At 43.2% G+C, this 20,464-nt stretch overlaps 1 protein-coding gene across 5 annotated transcripts; it reads right to left on the reverse strand.

The window, feature by feature from the left end:
- Nucleotides 1-217: 217 nt before the first annotated feature.
- SMAGP (small cell adhesion glycoprotein) lies at nucleotides 218-19,559 on the reverse strand. 5 transcript variants are annotated; one of them, XM_079139844.1, is made up of 4 exons: nucleotides 19,298-19,559; nucleotides 18,327-18,398; nucleotides 3,699-3,776; nucleotides 218-2,455 (listed from the first exon to the last, which is right to left on the reverse strand). In XM_079139844.1, the coding sequence occupies exons 2-4, from the start codon at nucleotides 18,358-18,360 to the stop codon at nucleotides 2,277-2,279; spliced, it is 291 nt and encodes a 96-aa protein (XP_078995970.1). In that variant the 5' UTR covers nucleotides 18,361-18,398; nucleotides 19,298-19,559; the 3' UTR covers nucleotides 218-2,276. The 5 variants fall into 5 exon arrangements, with proteins under 5 accessions (XP_078995970.1, XP_078995967.1, XP_078995968.1 ...); XM_079139841.1 differs by having other exon boundaries at nucleotides 19,293-19,433; XM_079139842.1 differs by lacking the exon at nucleotides 19,298-19,559 and adding an exon at nucleotides 19,038-19,272.
- Between the last annotated feature and the right edge of the window lie 905 nt (nucleotides 19,560-20,464).

Consider the following 20,464-nt stretch of genomic DNA (forward strand, 5'->3'; position numbering starts at 1 on the left):
TCCTAGTCTTCCATTCCTTCCACCCATCTCCATTAAATCAGTGGTGCAGGACAGAAAGCCAGTCAGACTCGTTTCCTTCTCTCCTTGCACTTCTCCCCACTTGCCATCTTTTAACTCGTCTTTCACAAGGATCCTCTGAAACCCCCTCTGTGCCCCAAGCACATTGCTTCTGCTTTGGCATCTCCTCAGGCAAAACTAGAGGGTGCCTTTTGGACCCTCCTCATAGGTTTTCTCTGCATACACGAACCTAACCCAGTTTGTGTTGGTGCCAGAAAAACATCTTTGTTTGAAAAAGGTTATCAGTGCAAACTGTCCCATAAAAAAGTTTGTTTAAAATATGAGGGGCAAGGAGGAGGATGCATTTCAAAGGCTTGACTTTAGAGCCAAATTAAGAGGAGTTTTCAGATCAAAAATTGGTCACCATTTTTTGTCAGTGTCTGATGCCACCACTCATGGCTTCCAAGAATTCCTAAACTGGGTTAATAGGGTCATATTGTGAAAGCCTCACTATAAAATGACTTGAGTCCAGTGAAATCTCATTAGGGTTAAGAATGTTTCAGGGATCCTTAATATTTTGATTTTTGTTTTCTGAAATTGGATTTTATTTTATCTTATAATTTCAGTTCATCTAAATTTTGTGTTCTGTACATGTGATGTTTGACTGTACCATTGACTGTTATGGAAGTTCAGCGTTGTATGTCTCTCTCTACACTGTGGTGCACTTAACTTGTGGATTTTTTATACTAAAAATGTAGAATAAAGACTATTTTGAAGATTTGAATAAAGTGATGAAGTTGCATTACACCTCACTCCAAGGATTCTTTACTTAGCTTGTTTTTAGATTTTTTCTGCATATAACTTCTTTTATTTCCCACCTAGAACTCAGCTAGGTGCTGCTGCTATTCTGTTTTCTTTTAAATAAATGCAGGAGTACAAGGCCAAGATTTTTGACTATTTTCATGAATTTCACTACACTCATTTTCACTTCACTACCTAAACAACTTCCATATCCTGGGATTCTGAACCTTACTCAGGGAACAAAATTGGTTTCTCCTTACTTGCTCTACAGTTCAAATTGAGGAAAATGTCTTAGTATTGCAATCCCCCTATACATTCCAGGTACCCTTCAGTTAGTTTTCCCAAAGCTCTGTGTGGTGAAATACTGAAAACTGGAATCTAGGCTGGCAAGATTGATTGCTCAGCCTTTGGATCTTACCTTGGGTCACTTAAGCTTGGATAATGAAGTCAATACATAAAGACCTTAAAAGAGGGCCAGCTTAATTCCAAAGTAAACATTATCTGAGGACCTAATAATTTATACCAAAACATTGTACCTTTTAAACACACATCATTTTGAAACTAAATTAAATTCAAGAAGCTTCTTGGATGGATTGTGAAGAAGCTGGTGGGAAGGGAGGTAGGTAAGTTTTTCCTGGTTTCCTCTGTATGGGATCTGGGACACACTGACTCTTGCCAGCAATGGAGACTAAACCAACTCCTCTCCCAGGGTATGTTTCTGATGATGCTCCTCTGGGACAAGCTTCCTGGACCATCTCGGTCTCAAATTGCCGATAAGTTATGGGAATTTCTGGAACTTCCCTAGGTTCCTTACTGCTTAGAATAGGACATATGCAAAGGGATTAAATAGCAAAAGAAAATGATGTCAAAAAAGTTTAAGCAAAGATTAAGTCAAAATGTAGTTAACTTCTTTCACATGAAAACCTGATTTTCTATATCAAAAAGTTTAATTTGGCTAAAAATAGCATATGTATAAGGTTATTGGGGAACATGGAAAGGGGGGCTGAAACTAAGGGATGCAGCACATTCATCAGGAGGTAAGATCCCCTGAGTCTCCTACCCCTCCTAACCTGGCCTTTTCCTATAGAATCCAACCATTGGGAAGAAATTCAATGGATATTTCCATTAGGGCTATGACCAGGTAAGGGAACAGAGTATGATCAGTGACATTCTTTTCCTTCCTTCAATGTGTTGAGGCACATACTCAAATGTTCCCTAGCATAGCCCCACCTTGGCGAGTCACAAACACCAACTCTATTACATGGTCTGGTCAAAGACATAAGCAGCTTTTTTCATGTCTCTGGTCATGAACTGGGAGTTCAGTCCTGTTGGCATTTGGGCTTGTGCCCTGGAAGAAGCTTGGAATTGCCCACATCAATGTCACTCACTGGCTTCAGATAAAACTTTCCTCTAATAAATTAAACAGTTGATGTGTTAGCACTGGAGCCAGGAATTAGCTCCTTGGGGCCTAAGAATCATTAGATGAAATACTCCTCCTTCTCTCTGCCCTTGGCTGAGTCACTCTCCATCTGGAGGATGGTGCTGGGCTCGCCTTCTGCAGGTTCGTAGGTGACGTAGCTGCCTTTGTTCTTGTACAGGTAAAAGAAGATCAAGATCACGACCGAGAGCAGGGTGAGGAAGACCACGGTGATAACAACTTGGAAAGGAGAGGGAAAATGGAGATGTTTCAGGATTGAGGACCTGTCAGGGATTCACTGGGTCACCTGACTTAGATGATTTCCTCACTTCCTAAGAGTTTCCTTGTTTTAACTAGTGTACACTTTCAAATTCCCATTCCCCCTTCAAGCCTGACTTCCATGGTACATGGTATCCATGGTATCCAGGATCTGCTAGGGTTTTTTTTTTTTTTTTTTTTGGTACCAGGGATTGAACCCAGAGCTGCTTAGCCACTGAAACATATCCCCCAGCCCCCCCCCCCTTTTTTTTTGGTGGTGGTGGTGCTGGGGATTGAACCCTGGTCCTTGTGCATGCTAGGCAAACACTCTACCAACTGAGCTATATCCCCAGCCCCCTTTTTTATATTTTATTTAGAGACAGGGTCTCACTGAGTTGCTTAAGGCCTCACTAAGTTGCTGAGGCTGGCTTTGAACTCGTGATCCTCCTGCCTCAGCCTCCAGAGCCGCTGGGATTACAGGAGTGTGCCACTATACCCGACTTTCCTAGTTCTTAAGGAGGCAATGCTTTTTTTTCCCTTTGTTTTCTTTTTTTGGTATTGGGGATCGAACCCAGGGGCACTTTACCATGGAGTTACATTCCCAGAACTTTTTATTTTTTTATTTTGAGACCAGGTCTCGTTAAGTTATTGAGGTCTTGCTAAATTGTTGAGGCTGGCCGTGAGCTTGTGCTTCTCCTGTCTCCGTGTTCTGAGTCCCTGGGATTACAGGGGTATACCACCTCAGCATGACACAATGCTTTTGATTTCTGACAAAACTGAATGTCCCTCCCAAACTAGTTCCTGATGATTACGATGGAAATGGGAAGTAAGTAAGTAAACATGTTATCCCAACAGGAAAGGTGTTTTTAAATCCAGAGCTTCCGGCAAGGGTTTTTCTGATCTTTCCCTCTTCTTCACCCACTTAACAAACCACATATATCCTCATTCCTGCCCACGTACTTGAGTGTAGTGTCCATATGCACCAAAGCCTATTTGTGGTCACCTTCCAACCTACCATTTACTGGCAATACCTCTGACAGAAGTTTTTTTTAATAGTCATGTGTGCAAGAACCTGTGCCAGAATGAGTCCGCTAATGGATTTGGTCCCTGATGTTGTGGTGTTTCTCCCAGTTCTTAGTTTATCACACCAGATTCCAGGCTGCTCTGGAGCAAGATCGCAGCTGATCCCAGGGATCCTTTGGGTTTGGCTCAGAGCCTTTGTTACCTGCAATAAGTGCTGTGCTGGCTTCTTCAGCTTCTGGGGACAAGGCCTCAGTGGCCTGCAGAAGTGGGGTGGTCAGTTCTGGAAAGTTTAGAAAAGTAGAAAAGAAAATGGGGTGATTTTTTTTGTTCTAAAGCATATCTTTGTCCTTCAAATTTCATCACCTGAACTTTTTCTCTATTCAAAAGTTCATCATTCAGCTCTTACAGGAAATCCGAATAGAAAAACCTAGAGAAAAGAGGAAAAAATAAACTGCTTCCCAAAGACAATGAACATTTTGATGGATTTCTCTTTGCCTAGGACAATGGTTAAGAGTATGGGCTTTTGAGCCTGACTCACTTGGTTTCAAATGTGAGCTCTGTCCTTTACTAGCTATGTGACCTTGGGAAAATTACATAACCTTACTATGCACCAGTCATTTCATCTGCAAAAGGCAGATAATATTTTATAGGGTTGTTGTGACAGTAACACAATAAGGATAAGTCATTATTAAGAACTGTTTGTGTGTGTGTGTGTTTAGCAATATTGGAAACTGAACCCAGGGGCATTTTGCAACTGAGCTACATCCCCAGTTCTCCCAACCCAATTTTTTAGAGACAAGGTCTGAGTTGTCCAGGCTGGCCTCAACTTGCAATTCTCCTGCCTCAGCCTCCCAAGTAACTGGGGTTACAGGCATGTGCCACTGTGCTCAGCACATATTTTTACATAAATGAAATCAAATGATGAGTGTATGAGTGTATGTCCATGTACAGATATTTATATCACAGTATCATAGTATGTGCATTTTTTTCAGGGTTCTCTTTATAATCATTTTAAATAATGAAATAATGCCCCTGTACCCCCATCAAAAACCCTTTTCTGTACTTCCAGGATAGGCCCTACACTTTGAAAGGCTCTGAAACAAGGCTTCTCCTATCCTAAATCTATCCTGCACCCCTTTCTGTAGTACTCCATTTATCCTTCAGAGCCTGAAAACCCCAGCTAAGTCATTACCCAGAATTGGGGCATAATAAAACTGTAGCCTCCAGAAGTCATTTAACATTTAAAATGCTTCCATAGGAAGTCAAGAAGCTCTTTAATTCTTTCTTAATTAGTATTTTAATGCAACAGTTTGAAAAGATGACAGTTAAGTAAAGGTTACTGCCAGATAGAGTTTATCCAGAGAAAGGCAGGCTGGCTGACCCTGGAATCACCCTTACGTTCATTCAATAAATAACCACAGCAGCACCTGTGGACACTTGGCCAGGTGCTGTGCTAGACACACCCGGGATGGCAGAGTAAAGCAGACAGAGCGAGCTTCACAGAGCTTACCCTCCACCACGCCCATAATTTCTACAGACCACACCCACAATTTCTATTGTTCGGAACTGCAAACCGCATGACAAAGGAAATTCCACATTTAGAAAAGCATTGGTAGAGGGACCCAATGCAGTCTTCCAGCCAAGGGTGACTTTCCAAGGAAGTAATATTTGAACTGGGAGTTGAAGTAGGGGTAGGAGTTTATTGGATAACAAGGATAGGGTACATTTTAAGCACAGACAATAGCCAGGATTAAAGCTATTAAAGCTCTGAGACAGGACTCAATAGGCCATTGTGGCTGGTGCAGAGTGTGAGCATATTCCTGTTGAGCGCCTGACACCTTCAGGTTTCCATCCAGGGCAAGTGAAATTGTGTCACCAATAGTGGCCTGGTGAGCCTGTGCTAAATGGTCTTAGGGGACCATTTGAACCATTCTTGAACCATTCTGGTCCTATAACACAGAAAGCAGAGGTGGGCTGCCTAGGGAGTTTCCCCTTCCCAAGGCCAGGCCAAACTTTGCTCCACTCTGTTTAGGAATGATAGTATACTCGGTCACTTTGACCCTGATTCATTCATTCACATCTATTATCCATGGAGACTGTATTAACCAACTTTACAAGGCTAAATGTGGATTAAATGAGAAAATATGTATCATTATAATAGGTACTACTTAAAGTATCATTTAAGGTGACTACATGTTTAGTGATTAAAAGGAAAAGCTGCTTTGGGTTTGAATCCTGCCCCAGCCTATTACTAGATGAACTTGAGGAAGTTATTAACTCTCTGAACCTCAGAGGTTTCTTGATCTGTGAAATGGGAGTGGGGTGGGCAGTTTCTAGGATGGCTCCTGAAGACCCTCACCTCCTGGTACTGACACCTTGTGTATGGGCTCCTCTGTGTGTGGAATGGACCCTGTAACTTGCTTCTAGTAAACAGACGGTGGCAAAAGTGATGTGATGTCACGTCTGAGACTAGGTTAAACAACACTGAGACTTCCACCAAAAAGACGTCCTGAAGTTTCTCCATCTGGTCATCACCTTAGACTGCCTCCTCTCACCAGGAACTTTCCTCTCTAAAAATCTCCCGGGCCCATCCTCCATCTTTCTGCCTTCCTTAAAAGAATTTAAGATACACAAAGCACTGAGAATGTTAATGTATGTCCAAGGCCTGAATATAAGGATGAGTAATTTCAGTTCAAGTAATCAGTAATATACTCTGCACCCATTATGTGCCAGAGACACTGACATAGAAACTGAGAATATACTGGTGATGAGGTCGACCAGAGACCTGACCATGGAGCTGAATTTTAGTATGTTTCAGAGAACAGATACACAAGAGTCCCTGGAAAGAGAATCTGGAAGGGAAAACAATTCCTGGTTGGGAAATTCTACAAATGAACCCAATAATAACAACTGCCAGTTACTAAGACCCTGATTTGTGCTAGGTACTTTATATACATCATTATTAATCCTTAAAACGCCAATCACTTCAAAGTGAGAGTTTCTGTTTGCTGATGTGGACCCTGAGGCTCAAGGAGAGTTAAGAGGCATGACTCATATTACACATGAAGTAACAGAGGATGAACCAAAGTCTGAATCCTGAACAACCTACCCCAAACCCCAAGCAAAGTGCTCATACCAAACCCTCCTACCACCATCCTTTTCTTTTCCAATAGGGGAAAAAAGGAAGTGGCAGTGAAAGATAACTATAAGGCAACATAACAAGTTTTCCAAAATGTGTGAGGGTTTGAAAGTATTGGATATAGGTGGGCTGGGGTGAGCTCAGTGGTAGAATACTTGCCTAGCATGTGCAAGTCCCTGGGTTCAATCTCGAGCTCTGCCAGGAGAGAGAGAGAGAGAGAGAGAGAGAGAGAGAGAGAGAGAGAGAGAGAGAGAGAGAGAGAGAGAGAGAGAGAGAGAGAGAGAGAGAGAGAGAAAGAGAAGGTATGGATACCTATAAGAAAAGCCAGATTACAATCAAATACAGATTTAAAGTGAACTTCATCATAGGTGATTACTCAGAGGTGACTACATCAGTGAAACGTGGAAAGCATGTCCACTTTCCCAGTTTTAGTAGCTGACCTAATCAGAGGCAAGTTTTCTCACAACTAGAAAACCTGTGTGTGTGTGTGTGTGTGTGTGTGTGTGTGTGTGTGTGTGTGTGTGTCTGTGAGCATGCACAGAGGGAGGTGATTTATTACTGAGGTACATCCCCAGCCCTTATTTTATTTTTGAGACAGCGCCTCACACTAGATTGTCCAGGTTAACTTCAAACTTGTGATTCCTTCTGCCTCAGGAGAACATTTTATTAATACAGGAACACCTTAAGAAAAAAAAGTACAATAGGATGCCTTCTTTGGATACAACTGCTTTCCACTTACATTTTGCCATCTGTTGAAGCAGTAAGCACAGGTGAGGGAATTCAAAGCAATTTACCTCAATACTAAAACAATGGATTAATGAAGAAATCAGACCCTACCTCAGATTTTTATTTTTGATGAGAATGGTCTGTATTAGAAGCAAAGGCTCTCTGGAATCTACATCTAGAAGGAGGAAGCACCCAGCCCTGGGTATAGGCTGCAAAGGACTGACTGGAATTCAAGGTTGAAATGCTAGTGGGGATTTAACTCCGCCAATATTTTTATTGGGGTTGTTGTATTTATTAGAGCTCTGGCGTTGTATTGTCTGCTCCAATGCTATTTGTCCTGAAGCCCTCTTATGTTCAATAGTGTGATATCAGAATGAATCTTTTAAAAAAATGTACATAAAGTCTTCTAGCAGAATTGCCTATATTAGAGGCTGCCAGAGACTTAGAAGAGTAGTGTCAGGAAGCTATATGTAGCTCAAAAGTGGCAAGGAAATTTGAAGGACAATTTCAAAAACATTGTATCTGGAACAAGAACACAGAAAGAGCTAGACTTGATATTTGGGTCTGAAGGTGAAGTAAGAGAAAGCAGAATTTCCCCAGCCCTTTTTGCCTCTGTTTCCTATCAAAGAGAATGATTTTTGCACTAAGGAGCTATAGGAGCCTTGGGAACACAGAAAAGTGAGATCAAGAAAAAGGAAGCTTCTCAGAAAGTACCAGGCCCATCTAAAAGGGGTCCAGATAAATGATAGTCAAGGGATCTGACAGTTTGTGAATGGGATCTCTGTTGGTAACATAGACACTTCTGAGGAAGAGGAAGAGGCCAGGAACCTGAAGGGCTGTGGGAAGGTGTTTTTTTCTTTTTACTTTCTTTTTTTTACACTACTGAGGATTGATTTCAGGGGTGCTCTACCACTGAGCTACATACCAGCCCTTTTAATTTTGAGACAAAGTCTTATTAAGTAGCCCAGATTGGCCTTAAATTTGTGATTCTCCTGCCGCAGCCTCTCATGTTGCTGGGAATACTGGTGTGCACCACTACACTTGACTAGGAGGTGGATTCTGTAAATAACTGGAGAGCTTGATCAGCTTCCCCAGCAACATTCTGAAACAAGTTATTAGGGCCTGCTTCAGGGGCCTTGAACTCAGAACAGCAAGCATGAAGGGTCAGTATGGAACCACCAAGAGCAGGCTGGAGTAGACAAGCTGTGCAGCCTTCTTAGACTGAGATTTCAGGTTTGTAGACAGAGAAATTAAAAAGTTAATTCAATAATCATTTACTGAGTGTGAACCCTGTGCTAGGCTCTGGGCACAAATCAGTGAATGAAACAGGAAAAAAATTTCTACTATCATTGTCCCTCCAAAAATTAAACGAAATTACTACAGATCTAGTAATTCCATTTCTGGAAATATATACCCAAAAGAAATGAATGGGACCCAGTAAAATTTGTATAATGTTCACAGTAGCATTATTTACAATAGTCATAAGGTGAAACAATCTAAATGTTCATCAACAGATGAATGGATAAACCAAATGTGTGTGTACTCACAAACACAAAGGAAGGAAATTCTGACAAATGCTACAACATGGAAGAATCTGGAAGACATTATGCTAGGTGAAATAAACCAGAAACAAAAGGACAAATATTGTCTGAGTCTACTTTTCTACTGATTATCTAGAATAATCAAATGCATAGAGACAGAAAATAGAATGAAGGTTGTCAGAAGCTGGAAGAAGGAGAGAATATGGAATGTTTAATGGGTTTAGTGTTTCAGTTTGGGATGATGAAAAAGTTCTAGAATGGATAACAACAATGGTAAATGTACAACAATGTGAATATACTTAATGCACAGGGTTGTACCCTTAAAAATGGTTAAAATGAGCTGGGTGTGGTGACTCAAATCTATAATTCCAGCAACTCAGGAGGCTAAGGCAGGAAGACGGTAAGTTGGAGGGCAGCCTGGGCAACTTAGCAAGATCCTGTTTCAATATAAAACTGTAATAAGAAAAGGGGGGACCTGGGGATACAGTTCAGTGGTAATGTGCTCTGGGTTCAATCCTCAGTAACCTCCCCCCACAAAAAAGATTAAAATGGTAAATTTTATGTAATGTATAATTCTATCACACAGGCAAAAAACCCTCTCTTCATACAATTTACATTGTTATAGAGGGAAGACAGTAAACAATAAACAAAATACATAAGAAAAAGAAATACAAGCAGGAAAGTGGATAGGGAGTTGGGATACGGAAGGGGCTTACAATTTTAAGTAAGGTAGTCAGGGAAAGCTTTACTGATGAGGCGACTTGGGTGAAGACTTAAAGAAGGCAGGGGAGGCCGTCACACCAAGATCTGGGAAAGGAACATTTCTGGCAGAAGAAACAGCAAGTTCAAGGTAGGATTGCCCATAATGTTAAAAAGCACCTGGGCTGGAGCATACTTGGCATGTTAAAGGGACAAGGCATAGGAAGGGACAAGGAGAAGAGGAGGAGGAGATGAAGTCAAGGAAGGAATAGAACTTGGGCCTAGTAGGTCACTACAGAGATCTCAGGTTTGTTTTTGTTTTGATACTGAGGATTGAATCCAGTTTATGCCTCAGCTTCATCCCCAGTCCTTTTTATTTTTTATTTTGAGACAGGGTCTCCCTAAGTTGCCAAGGGTCCTGCTAAGTTGCTAAGGCTGGCCTCGAACTTGCCATCCTCCTGCCTCAACCTTCTGAGTTGCTGGGATTACAAGCATGCTACATTGTACCCAGCAGGACCTCAGTTCCTTCTGTGAGTGAGATGGGAAACTTTTATAGGTTTCTGAACAGAGACAGATTAAATTACTATTTTAAAGTAATGCTTCTTAAACTTCATTGTCTTAAGGTTCTTGTTAAAATGAAGACTCTGATTCAGTAGATCTGAGGTGGGGCCTGGAATTCCAAAGACTACTTCTGAAACCCTGAGACCAACATGTTGTGAGGAAGTTCAATTAGTACAAAGGAGGACAACAGGCCATGTGAAAGGAAACCAAGCACTCATGGCTCAGCTGACAGATGGCATCAACCATCAGATGTGTGAGGAAGGCCACGTTGGACCTTGCAGTTACCCAAGTGGGCACAGGTGAAGTCCTCAGAGGTATGCCCAACCAGCCCACTGAACTGTCAAAAATCATAAACTGGTTTTGTTTTGTTTTGTTTTGTTATGAGTGCTGAGGACTAACTTCGTGCCTTTGTACATGCTCAGCAAGTGCTCTAATACTGACCTAAACCCTCAGGCAAATTGTTATTTTAACTTATCAAGTTTTGGGGTGGTTTGTTATGTAAAAACTTGTAACTGAAGCAGAGATTTATTTTGTTATTTTTTGGTTTTTGTGGTGCTGTGAATAGAACCCAGGGCCCCCCTCATGCATGCCAGGCAAGTGCTCTACTACTGAGTCACACCCCCAAGCAGGGATTGATTTTAAAGGATCCCTCTGACTGCAGTGTGGATAATGGCTGCAGGAAGGTAGGGACAAGGGTAAAAGCAGGTTGTACCTTGCACAACCAAAGGGGGAGACTTTTTCTAATTTGCACAAAAGCCTTGATTGCACTTAGCAGCAGTCCAGTAAGTGGTGGGATTCCATTCTATTCTGAAGCAAGGACTAACAGCATTGAATGTGGGGTGGAATCAAAGATGATACCAACGTTTTGGGCCTATTACCTGAGATAAAGAAGCCTGGAGGAGAAACAGACTTGAAAGGGACATGACTACTTATCAGATACACAAGTGCAGATGTCAGGACTAGCATTTTGGGAGGAGATTGGGACAGGAGATTAAAACAAAACAAAAACCCAACCTATTAGTATACTGAAGACCACAAGGGTAGGTGAGACCCACAGACAGTAAGTACACACAAAGAGGGCCAAGGACTGAGCCCAGGGAGACTGAATAGCAGCTAAACAGTTCAAATATGAGGACCATTCACCACATTTCACCTCACAGAAGTCACAAATGACCTCTGCAAGTGCTGGTGAAGTGCTGAATATAAAACTGTGGTTCAGGGTGGGTTCAAAAGAGAAATGGAAGAACCACTGTAGGCAGAATATAAATAAACTCTTACAAAAAGTTTTTCTGTAAAGGTGAGCAGAGAAATAGGGCTGTGACTAGAGAGGAAAGGGAGTTCAGTTGTTTTTTTTTAGGATGGGAGAAATGCCGGCGTGTTTATGTGTGGACAGGAATGACTCATATGAGAGGGAACAATTGAAGTATGACAGGGGAGAGTGGCTGGAACCACGTCCTTGAAAGAATGGGATCTAAGTGTACAAATAGATGGGAGCAGAGAGTGGATCCATTTTAATAGCAGGAAAAGCAGAGTATGTGGCACAGACACAGGCAGGAGGGAGATGAGGTAGGGCTTTGGCAGTTCTGTTATGAGAACTTTAATTTGCTCAAGAAAATAGGATGCAAGGTCATCTGTTAAAAGTGAGGATAGAATCAGACGTGGTTGCACATGCCTGTAATCCTAGCTACTCAGCAGGCAAAGGCAGGAGAATCACAAATTTGAGGCTAACCTGGGCAACTTAGCAAGACCCTGTCTAAAAATAAAAAATAGAAAGGGGTGGGGATGTGGTTCAGTGGTAGAGCATCCCTGGTTCAATCCCAGTATCAATGAACAAGTGAGTGAATAAATAAGAGGATAGGGAGAGAACTTAGGGAGAGATAAAGGTGCTGCATGAATTGATAGAATCCCCAAATTTGATAAAACTGTTTTAAATATCCTTGTGAGAAAAGTAGGTTAATATAGCCTGACTTTAAGGACTAAGTAAGTGGGGCAGTAAAACTTGTCTGTCAAAGAACTGAATGACGCCAGTCTAGACAGAAGTTCTTCCAATGAGATTTGACCTTAGTTGTTTTGGATTGATATTGTTATGACAAACCATACCTGGGCCAAATTAAGATCTTTATATAATTCAAATTAAAATTATTAAGTAAAAAAACAAATATAAGAAAGTCCAATATATTAGGGTAATAATAATTGTTATAGCTTTAAAATATAAATATATATATATATATATATATATATCAGATTCTTTGCAAGATCTTTGGTTTTGCTGTGCACTTCACTGGTACCTTCTACCTGGGTTTAGCATGCAGGGGTTTAGTGAAGTCCTACTCTGTCCCACTCCTAGACTGCTGAACTCATTTGCTGTTACAATTTTGAGGTGTGCAGGCAAACCATGTCAGATAAGGGAAGTTTGCAAGAGAAAATTCAGGAAGAGCTGAGCTTGAATTCTGTCTTCGAGTGGACCAAGGGGTGACCTACGCAAGAGGAGTAAGCACAGAAACTGGAGGGAAAAGACAGATGTCTCCTGGACAGACAGAAGAGAAAAATCATCACAGGTTCATAGGCTACTTGAAAGAAAATCAGAGCACAGAATTAGTAGTTGAACGAGGCTAATCCTCAGGACCTCGCTCAGATTTAATTTCAGAAATTTTATAAATTGTAAGTGTTCTATTTCTCTTCAAAATCCAATTTTAAACTGGTAAAATTTCAGCAAAGTCTATAGTTTAGTTCTGACTAATCACATTGCACCAATATTAATTTCTTGGTTTTCATAATGTATGTGCATAGAAGGTAATGTCATTAAAGGAAACTGATAGTTTCTATAAATCTAAAATTCTTCAAAAATAAAATATTTGAGGGCTGTGGCTGTGGCTCAGTGGTAGAGTGCTTGCCTAGCACATGTGAGGTACTGGGTTCGATCCTTAGCATCACATAAAAATAAAGGTATCATGTCCATCTGCAACCAAAAATATTTTGTAAAAAATATTTGAGCTTAGAAATGAAGCTCAGTGATCGAGCATCTGCTTAGCCTGCATGAGGCCCTGAGTTTGACCTCCAGCATAGCCAAAAATTTAAAAAGTAAGGAAATCAAAACTTTGAACCCCTCAGAGTGTCCTGGGGGCTTATGAGTAAGGGCCTTCAGGTTCAAGTATCAGAATTACAATCAATATTTATCATTTGCAGTTTATAAAACATGCATTATCTTATCTCCACCTCAAGGATGCAGATCAGCAAGCTGAATCAAGCAGCAACAGATTGCTCAGCAGTTAGCTCAGTGGTGTTTGAAATTTCTCTCTTTAGTCCATAGGACACTACCAACTTTCCAAGTTCCCTTCTTTGCCTTCGGTTGGGCATTTTATTTACATATCCATTGGGTAGTGTTCTCTGTGTTTTGAGGCAGAATGGAAAGGGTGTTCACTGTGGCACTGTTTGCAAGACACATTTCTGAATGTCTATTAGTAGAGAAATGCTGTAATAATTATAGGCCATCCACTCTGGAAACACCATACAATTGTTAAAATGAATGTGATAGAGCCAGGCGTGGTGATGTGGGTACCTGGAGTCCCAGTTACTTGGGAGGCTAAGACAGGAGGATCATTTGAACCCAGGGGTTCAAGACTAGCCTGGGAAATTAATACATGTTAATTAATACATTAACATGTATTAATTAATTAATACATGTTAATTAATACATTAACATGTATTAATTTTTAAATGAAAAAATAGACAACAACAACAAAGTGATCTAAGTTCAGGAAACCTGGTGTGAAAAGGGAGGCAACATGCTTGGGTGAGCTCAGTAGTAAAGAGCTGGCTCAGCACTCGCAAGCCCTGGGTTACATTCCCAGCACCTAAAAAAGGAGGAGGGAATGGATTGAAACCTTCCCCCATTATCTCCCCTGTTCCTACTCCAGTTCCTTCCTGTCAACTTGTCCAAACAAAAAAATAGTAATGCTACTCTCTACCTTCCCTTCTCACCTTTTTTCTTGTCAGTGGGAGGCCAAGGCCGAGGACAACAACAAGATTAAAGGCTCCACCCAAGTTCCAACCAACAGCAAATAACCTTCAAGATCTATTCTGCCCATTTACCCTTCTTGTTGACCCACATACTGGCTGCTTTCTTTGTGGTCCTTGTTCCCAGGTTGAGCTAAAGCTCTTATCACAGAGGCATCAGATCTGTTGCCTCCTGAGGCTGCCAACCTACTTATTTGCTCTAGACCTGCCCAGCAAAGGCGATTCCCCCAGTTCTCCTTACCGTGGGAACCCACCCTGGAATTTTGTCCCTTTCTCCTTCCTTCTCTTTCATGTGTGCCGAGGGGCCACTGGGGTGGAGTGAGACCTTGGGAGCAGTCAACCATGACAGAAAGAACACAGGCTTGGGAGTGAGACAGGCTTGGCACAAAATCCTGCTTCTGCCATGGTTAGCTGCACCACCTTGGGAAATTTTCTTAATCACTGAAAATTTCTTAACTTTTTTGAAACTCAGCTTTGCTTCAGTAAAATGAGAATAAAACCTGCCTCACAGGGTTGTGACGAGGAATAAGCATGATGAAAAATGCTTAGTGGCTTGGTGTGGTGGCAAATGCCTGTAATCCCAGTGACTTGGAAGGCTGAGGCAGGAGGATTGCAAATTGGAGGCCAGCTTCAGCAACTTAGCAAGACCCTGTCTCAGAATAAAAAAAAAAATAAAGGGCTGAGGTGTAGTTCAGTGATAAAGCACCCTTAGGTTCAATCCAAGAAAAGAAGGAAAGAAGAAGGGAAGGGAGGAAGGAGTGGGGGAAGGAGGAAGGGAGGGAAGGAAGGAAGGAAAAAAAGTGCCACATGTCTTAAAATGGTGAGGACAACCTGAGAGGTAGCCAATGCGATTATTAGGTGGCAAGAGATGGGTTTTCCCTGGTGGGGTGGGCAGAGCCCACAAGGCAAAGTTCAGTTGTCCTATTTCTAACAGGGCTGACTTTGGCACTGGGCATGGTGCCCAGGGTCTACAGCACTTCTGTGGGCCCATGAAAATGCTTTTTCATGATTTTAATAAGAAGAAACAACACATTTTAGGTTAAATAAATATTAATGTTGCTATATTGATTATTAATTATAAGTATATAATATTAATATTATATTCTTCCTTATGCCAATGCAGTTATAAAATACAATTTTTAACTTTTTTATTTTCAAATGAAGAAGCCCACAAAAGGCGAATGTGCCAAGGGCCCAGAAAAGTCATAAATTAGCCCTTGCTTTCCAGCCCTGAAGGATATCTCCTTTAGGAAATCTCTATAGTTTGGGGCAGAGGGACGTGGAGGAGGCATTGGCAGGAAGGGTGGAGTGAAGAGCTGGACCCTTGGTTATCTCATCCTTCAAAGAATAAGCTGCCTTCCTGTCTGTGATTGCTATTCTTTTCTCCATTTCTGTCCCTGAACTTACATTTGCCTGGACCCAGTGGGTAGGTATGATATGTCCTAAAATATCACTATACTCATGTCACTCATTGGGTCAAGAATGTAAATATCACGTGGTGTGGTGGACAGGCCTGTAATCCCAGTGGCTTGGGAGGCTGAGACAGGAGGATTGAGAGTTCAAAGCCCGTTTCAGCAACTTGGTAAGCCACTAAACAACTCTTTGAGACCCTGTCTCTAGTAAAATATAAAAAAGGGGGATGTGGCTTAGTGGGTAAGTGCCCCTGGGGGTTCAATCCCCAGTACAAAAATAAAGAAAGAAAGTAATGTAAATATCAACAAAACAATATAACACTCAATTAAAAGATGGGCAAGGACCTGAACAGACACTTTCCCAAAGATACCCAGATAGCCAATGAGCACATGAAAAGATGCTCAGCATCACTAATCATTAAGGAAATGTGAATCAAAACCACAGTGAGATACTACTCCACACCCAGTTTGGCTACTCCAAAAACCCTAGAAAATGACAAATGTTGACGAAATATGGGGGCTAGGGTTGTGACTCAGTGGTAGAGCACTTGCCTAGCACAAGTTAGGTACTGGGTTTGATCTCCAGCACCACATTAAAAAAAAAAAAAAAAAAAAAAAAAAAAAAACTGGACAAGATATGAAGAAACTGGAACCTTTGTACATTGCCCGTAGGAATGTCAAATGGTACAGTCACAAGGAAAAGTGGCATGGTGGTTCTTCAAAAAAATTAAACATAGAATTACCACATAACACTGCAATTTCACTTCTGGATAGCAAAAGAACTGAAAGCAGAGAACAGATATTTACACACCCATGTTCATAGCAGCATCATTCACAACAGCCAAAAGGCAGAAGCAACCCAAGGGTCCAACAGATGAATGGGTAAGCCAAATGTAGCACATACATAGGAGGGACTGTTATTCAGATTAATAAGGAAGGGAACTCTGACAGATGTACAACATGGATGAAGCTTGAAGGCATTATGCCAAGTGAAATAAGCCAGACGAAAAGGACTAAAATTATATTACTCTATTTATATAAGGTGCATAGAAGAGTCAAATTCATAGATATAGAAAGTAGAATGGTGGTTGCTAGGGGCCTGGGGAGGAGAGACGGGGAGTCCCTGTTTAACGGGTGTGGGGTTTCATTTGGGAAGATGAGACAGTTTTGAGAATGGACACTGATGCTGGGGGCACCACAATGTGAATATACTCAACACCACTAAAGTACACAAAAAATGGCTAAATGGTAACACTTGTAGTATTTGTTTTACCACAGATTTTTGAAAAGGAAGAAGAAAAACAAATGTAAATAGTTCTCCTTTGCTCAGGTCTTAACCAGCTATGCCAACTGCCCAAGTATCCCCAGGGGCAGGTTCATTCTGGAAGTCCTCTGTCCTCTCCTCCTGAACACCTCCTGGGTAAGCCCCAGTCTCTAGAGCGTCACACTTGGCACCATCATCATCTAATTGATACATTTAGATACATCCCTTTTTGCCTCGACAAACCTCACACATCCTGTCAAGGATGCTCAAATCCCTTCCTCACTGTGTGTGTTGGGGGTGTCTCAATGGATTGAGCTAGACTTCTACCCATTTTTCCTTTTTCTTATCTCTTCTCACCAGACAACTACAAGTCTGAATTGTATTCATCACCAGTCACAGGAGACACTGTCTTGGACTTCCCTTGGGGTTGTCAGTTGCCTGCTTTCATATCAATAAAAGAAGGGAATGTTAGTTCTAATGACAAATGAGACTGTGCATACGAAGACAAAGAAAGCCAGATCAAGCAGTTCTTCCTCTCTCACCCTATCTGGCCAAAAAAGCAATCAATATGTAAATATCTCATAGTTTGTTTAACCCAGCCTGATTCTCTGGAAGGTGAGAATCCATTTTCAGTAACCCCTGCCAGTGCATACTTCCCGTAGGAATGTCAATTTTTGGGGGGGGGGGGGCAGGGGTACCAGGGATTGAACTCAGGGGCACTGGACCACTGAGCCATATCCCCAGTTCTATTTTGTATTTATTTTAGAGGCAGGGTCTGAGTTGCTTAGCGCCTCACTGTTGCTGAGGCTGGCTCCTGCTTCAGCCTCCCCAGCCTCTAGGATTACAGGCATGCACAATGGGATTTCAATACTAGGTCTGTATAACAGGAGTGGAATTAGAAGGTAGAATCCCTTTCCAGGGAAAAGTGGGTCTCTAACAAGTACTTAATAATTCTAACCAATGTTACTAGAGCTTTCTAGATACCAGGCATTGTTCTAGGTGTTTTATATGGACTATCTCATTTAACCGCACAAAGAGCCTCAGAAAATAGGTACTATTTTCCGTATTTTATAAACCAGGAAACTGGAGCTTAAAAGCTATCTTTTGGCCCCTTATCTTTGGAAGGTTCCTTTTTCATGTTTAATTATGGGGGTTGCTGCCACACTCTTTGCCACCCCTATGAATGATTGGGGGGGGGTGGATGTAAAGCTGATCCTTTAGGCTTATAAAGAACTTCAGAAAATCAAGGTCACAAAGCTTTAAGTAGTAGGGCCAGGAACTCTACAGGTCCTGAAGACTTCAGAATAAAACTGCCCCAAGGGGCATACTCTGTTGCCTCCTGCTTCCCAGGACATTTTCTTGTGTGAGGCAAGCAGGGAGGGCTGAGGCCTCCTAGAATTCCAGGCCTGATCTAGGGGTAGGAGATGTTGAACAATTCCCTTGCACTGGATTAGGCAAGGCCTTCACCTACCTCCAGGAGAAGGTGTAGTCCGGAGGTCAGTCATTGCTGCCAAGGGTTGAGTACCCTGCAGGATAGGCAGATCTGTAGGAAGAAGGAAAAAGTCAGTAATGACATGGGTAGACCTGGAGATTCCTTTGGTGCCAGGTTTTTTCCTAAGTCCCTTCCCCACTTCCTCTTTTCCCCTTAGAGCTTGTCTTCAACCCTTCTCTTTGGGTCTCCCAGAGTTATCTCCTCGGGCTCCAGGTACAAATCTTCCCCCAGATCCGGGACTCCCAGTTTTGGGGTATGCCACTTTTGCGACCCTTTCACTGGGCCCCCAATTTATCTAAGAGATCTCTTAAGGCCTGAAAAAGTTAGGCAAAGGTATGCAAATACCAAAGCGCGATTACAGGTACCTGGGCTGCTACCGCCTGGAGTTTGGGCGGAGCCATCCACTAGGTGTCAGAAGAGGGCCGAGAAGGTCAGGCCCAGCGGGGTGGGGGCAGGGGCACCGTCAGGCAAAGAAACGAGATGCGGGGGCCCCAGACGCCTTTTGGCCAGTCGCAGACCCCGGCTTCTCCGTGCTTGGCCCGCTTCCCCACAGTCCTCCCTTCGTTGCCCAGTGCGCCGTCCACGCAACAGCCAACCGACCCCACTGGCGCGCCCTTGCCGAACCCCAGCCTATGACTCCAGCACCCAAGAGCCCCCCAACTCCACGGACGTCGAGGGTCGCGCGTGGACCTGGAGGGTTGGGTGCTCGCCCCGCAGCCGCCGCGGCCCCCGCAGCCCTCCTGAGTTACCGGCACTCGCAAGGGCTCCGGGCGCAGAGGGGCGCCGGTGCGCGCCGGGCGGCGCGGCTGTGCGTCCCGGGACGCCGAGCTCCGGCCGCTCTCGGTTTCAGTTCCTGCCGCGGCCGAGGTGGCTGCCTTGTGAGTGTGGGCGACCGCGCTCGCCTAGCCCTCCCGCCTCCCCAGGTCCCCTCCTCCGCGTGCTCACCTTACCAGTCGGACGGGCTGCGGGGCAGGGCCCGAAGCCTCTCCGCGGGTCCTTTTGAACTCGACGGGGGCGGGAACCGCAGAGATTCGCGGCTGCCGGGAGAGGCCGAGCGAGAGGGACGGGAGGAGGACCCCGCGCGGGAGGAAGCCGAGGACAGACGCGCAGAGTTAGCGGCCGAGGCCGGCCCGAGTGGGGGTGGGGGCCAGGCCGCCTGGGTGGGACAGGAAAAGAGGAGAGAAACCGCCCTCTCCAGGTTCCCTCTGCCCGCCGGACCGCCTCTGCTCCCTAGGGAGGAAAGGCTGCCTTCCCTTCTCCGGTTGTCACTGTACTCTCCATCCGGAGCCGCTTCCTCCCTCGCCCAGAAGCTCCAGAGCAGATGGGATCTGAACTCCCTGCTAACGGGAGACCGTCGGGTCTCCCCGGGGTTGACATAATTTGAATTTTCAGCAAGTGTGGAAAATTACATATGCCTGCTCTTGCGTATCATTTATGCAAATAGTCTGGTGTCCCGAAGCTTGGACTGTAAGCCAATTTAGAAGGTACACACGCGGGTCGTGAGACATTGCAGATGAGGTAGGCAAAGAAACGAGGCCTCACCCAGATCTTACTTGTTCGACAATCGACCACCACACTGGACAATCGACCTCCAATGTGGAGGGTAAAAGTGTCCTGGACTTTGGATTCAAACAGACCTAGCTCGGCTGCTTGCTGGCTGTGTGACTTTGGACAAATTAACATCTCCAAATTCTGTTTCCTAATGCCTAAAATGGGGTACTTGAAAGTGATCATTGCTTATAAAGTCATTTCATAACAGCAGTTTTAGCACATGGGAAGCACCTTAATATAAATGTTAATTAGCACCATACTTTACTCACTTCTTTGTGGCAGGAAATGTTCCACATTAATCAGAGAAACTCAATGAGTAAGAGAATGTAATAGTATATAATTCAGGCTCTGAAACTGGTTCTGCTGTGTAATTTTGGACAAGTTACTTCTGTTTCATTTCTTTTGCCTAGGGGAATACCTGTCTCATACCATAGCATTACTGTGGGGGTAGAATAAGTTAATTCACACAAAGCATTAGAGCCTTACCTGGCACATAGTAAGTGCTCAATAAACTATTGTTAGCTATTGTTATCCTGGCCACTCACTTAGGTTTGGACTTCTTGTGG

Source organism: Sciurus vulgaris (assembly GCF_902686455.1).
Source record: "Sciurus vulgaris genome assembly, chromosome: 5".
In the NCBI taxonomy this organism is placed as follows: domain Eukaryota; kingdom Metazoa; phylum Chordata; class Mammalia; order Rodentia; family Sciuridae; genus Sciurus; species Sciurus vulgaris.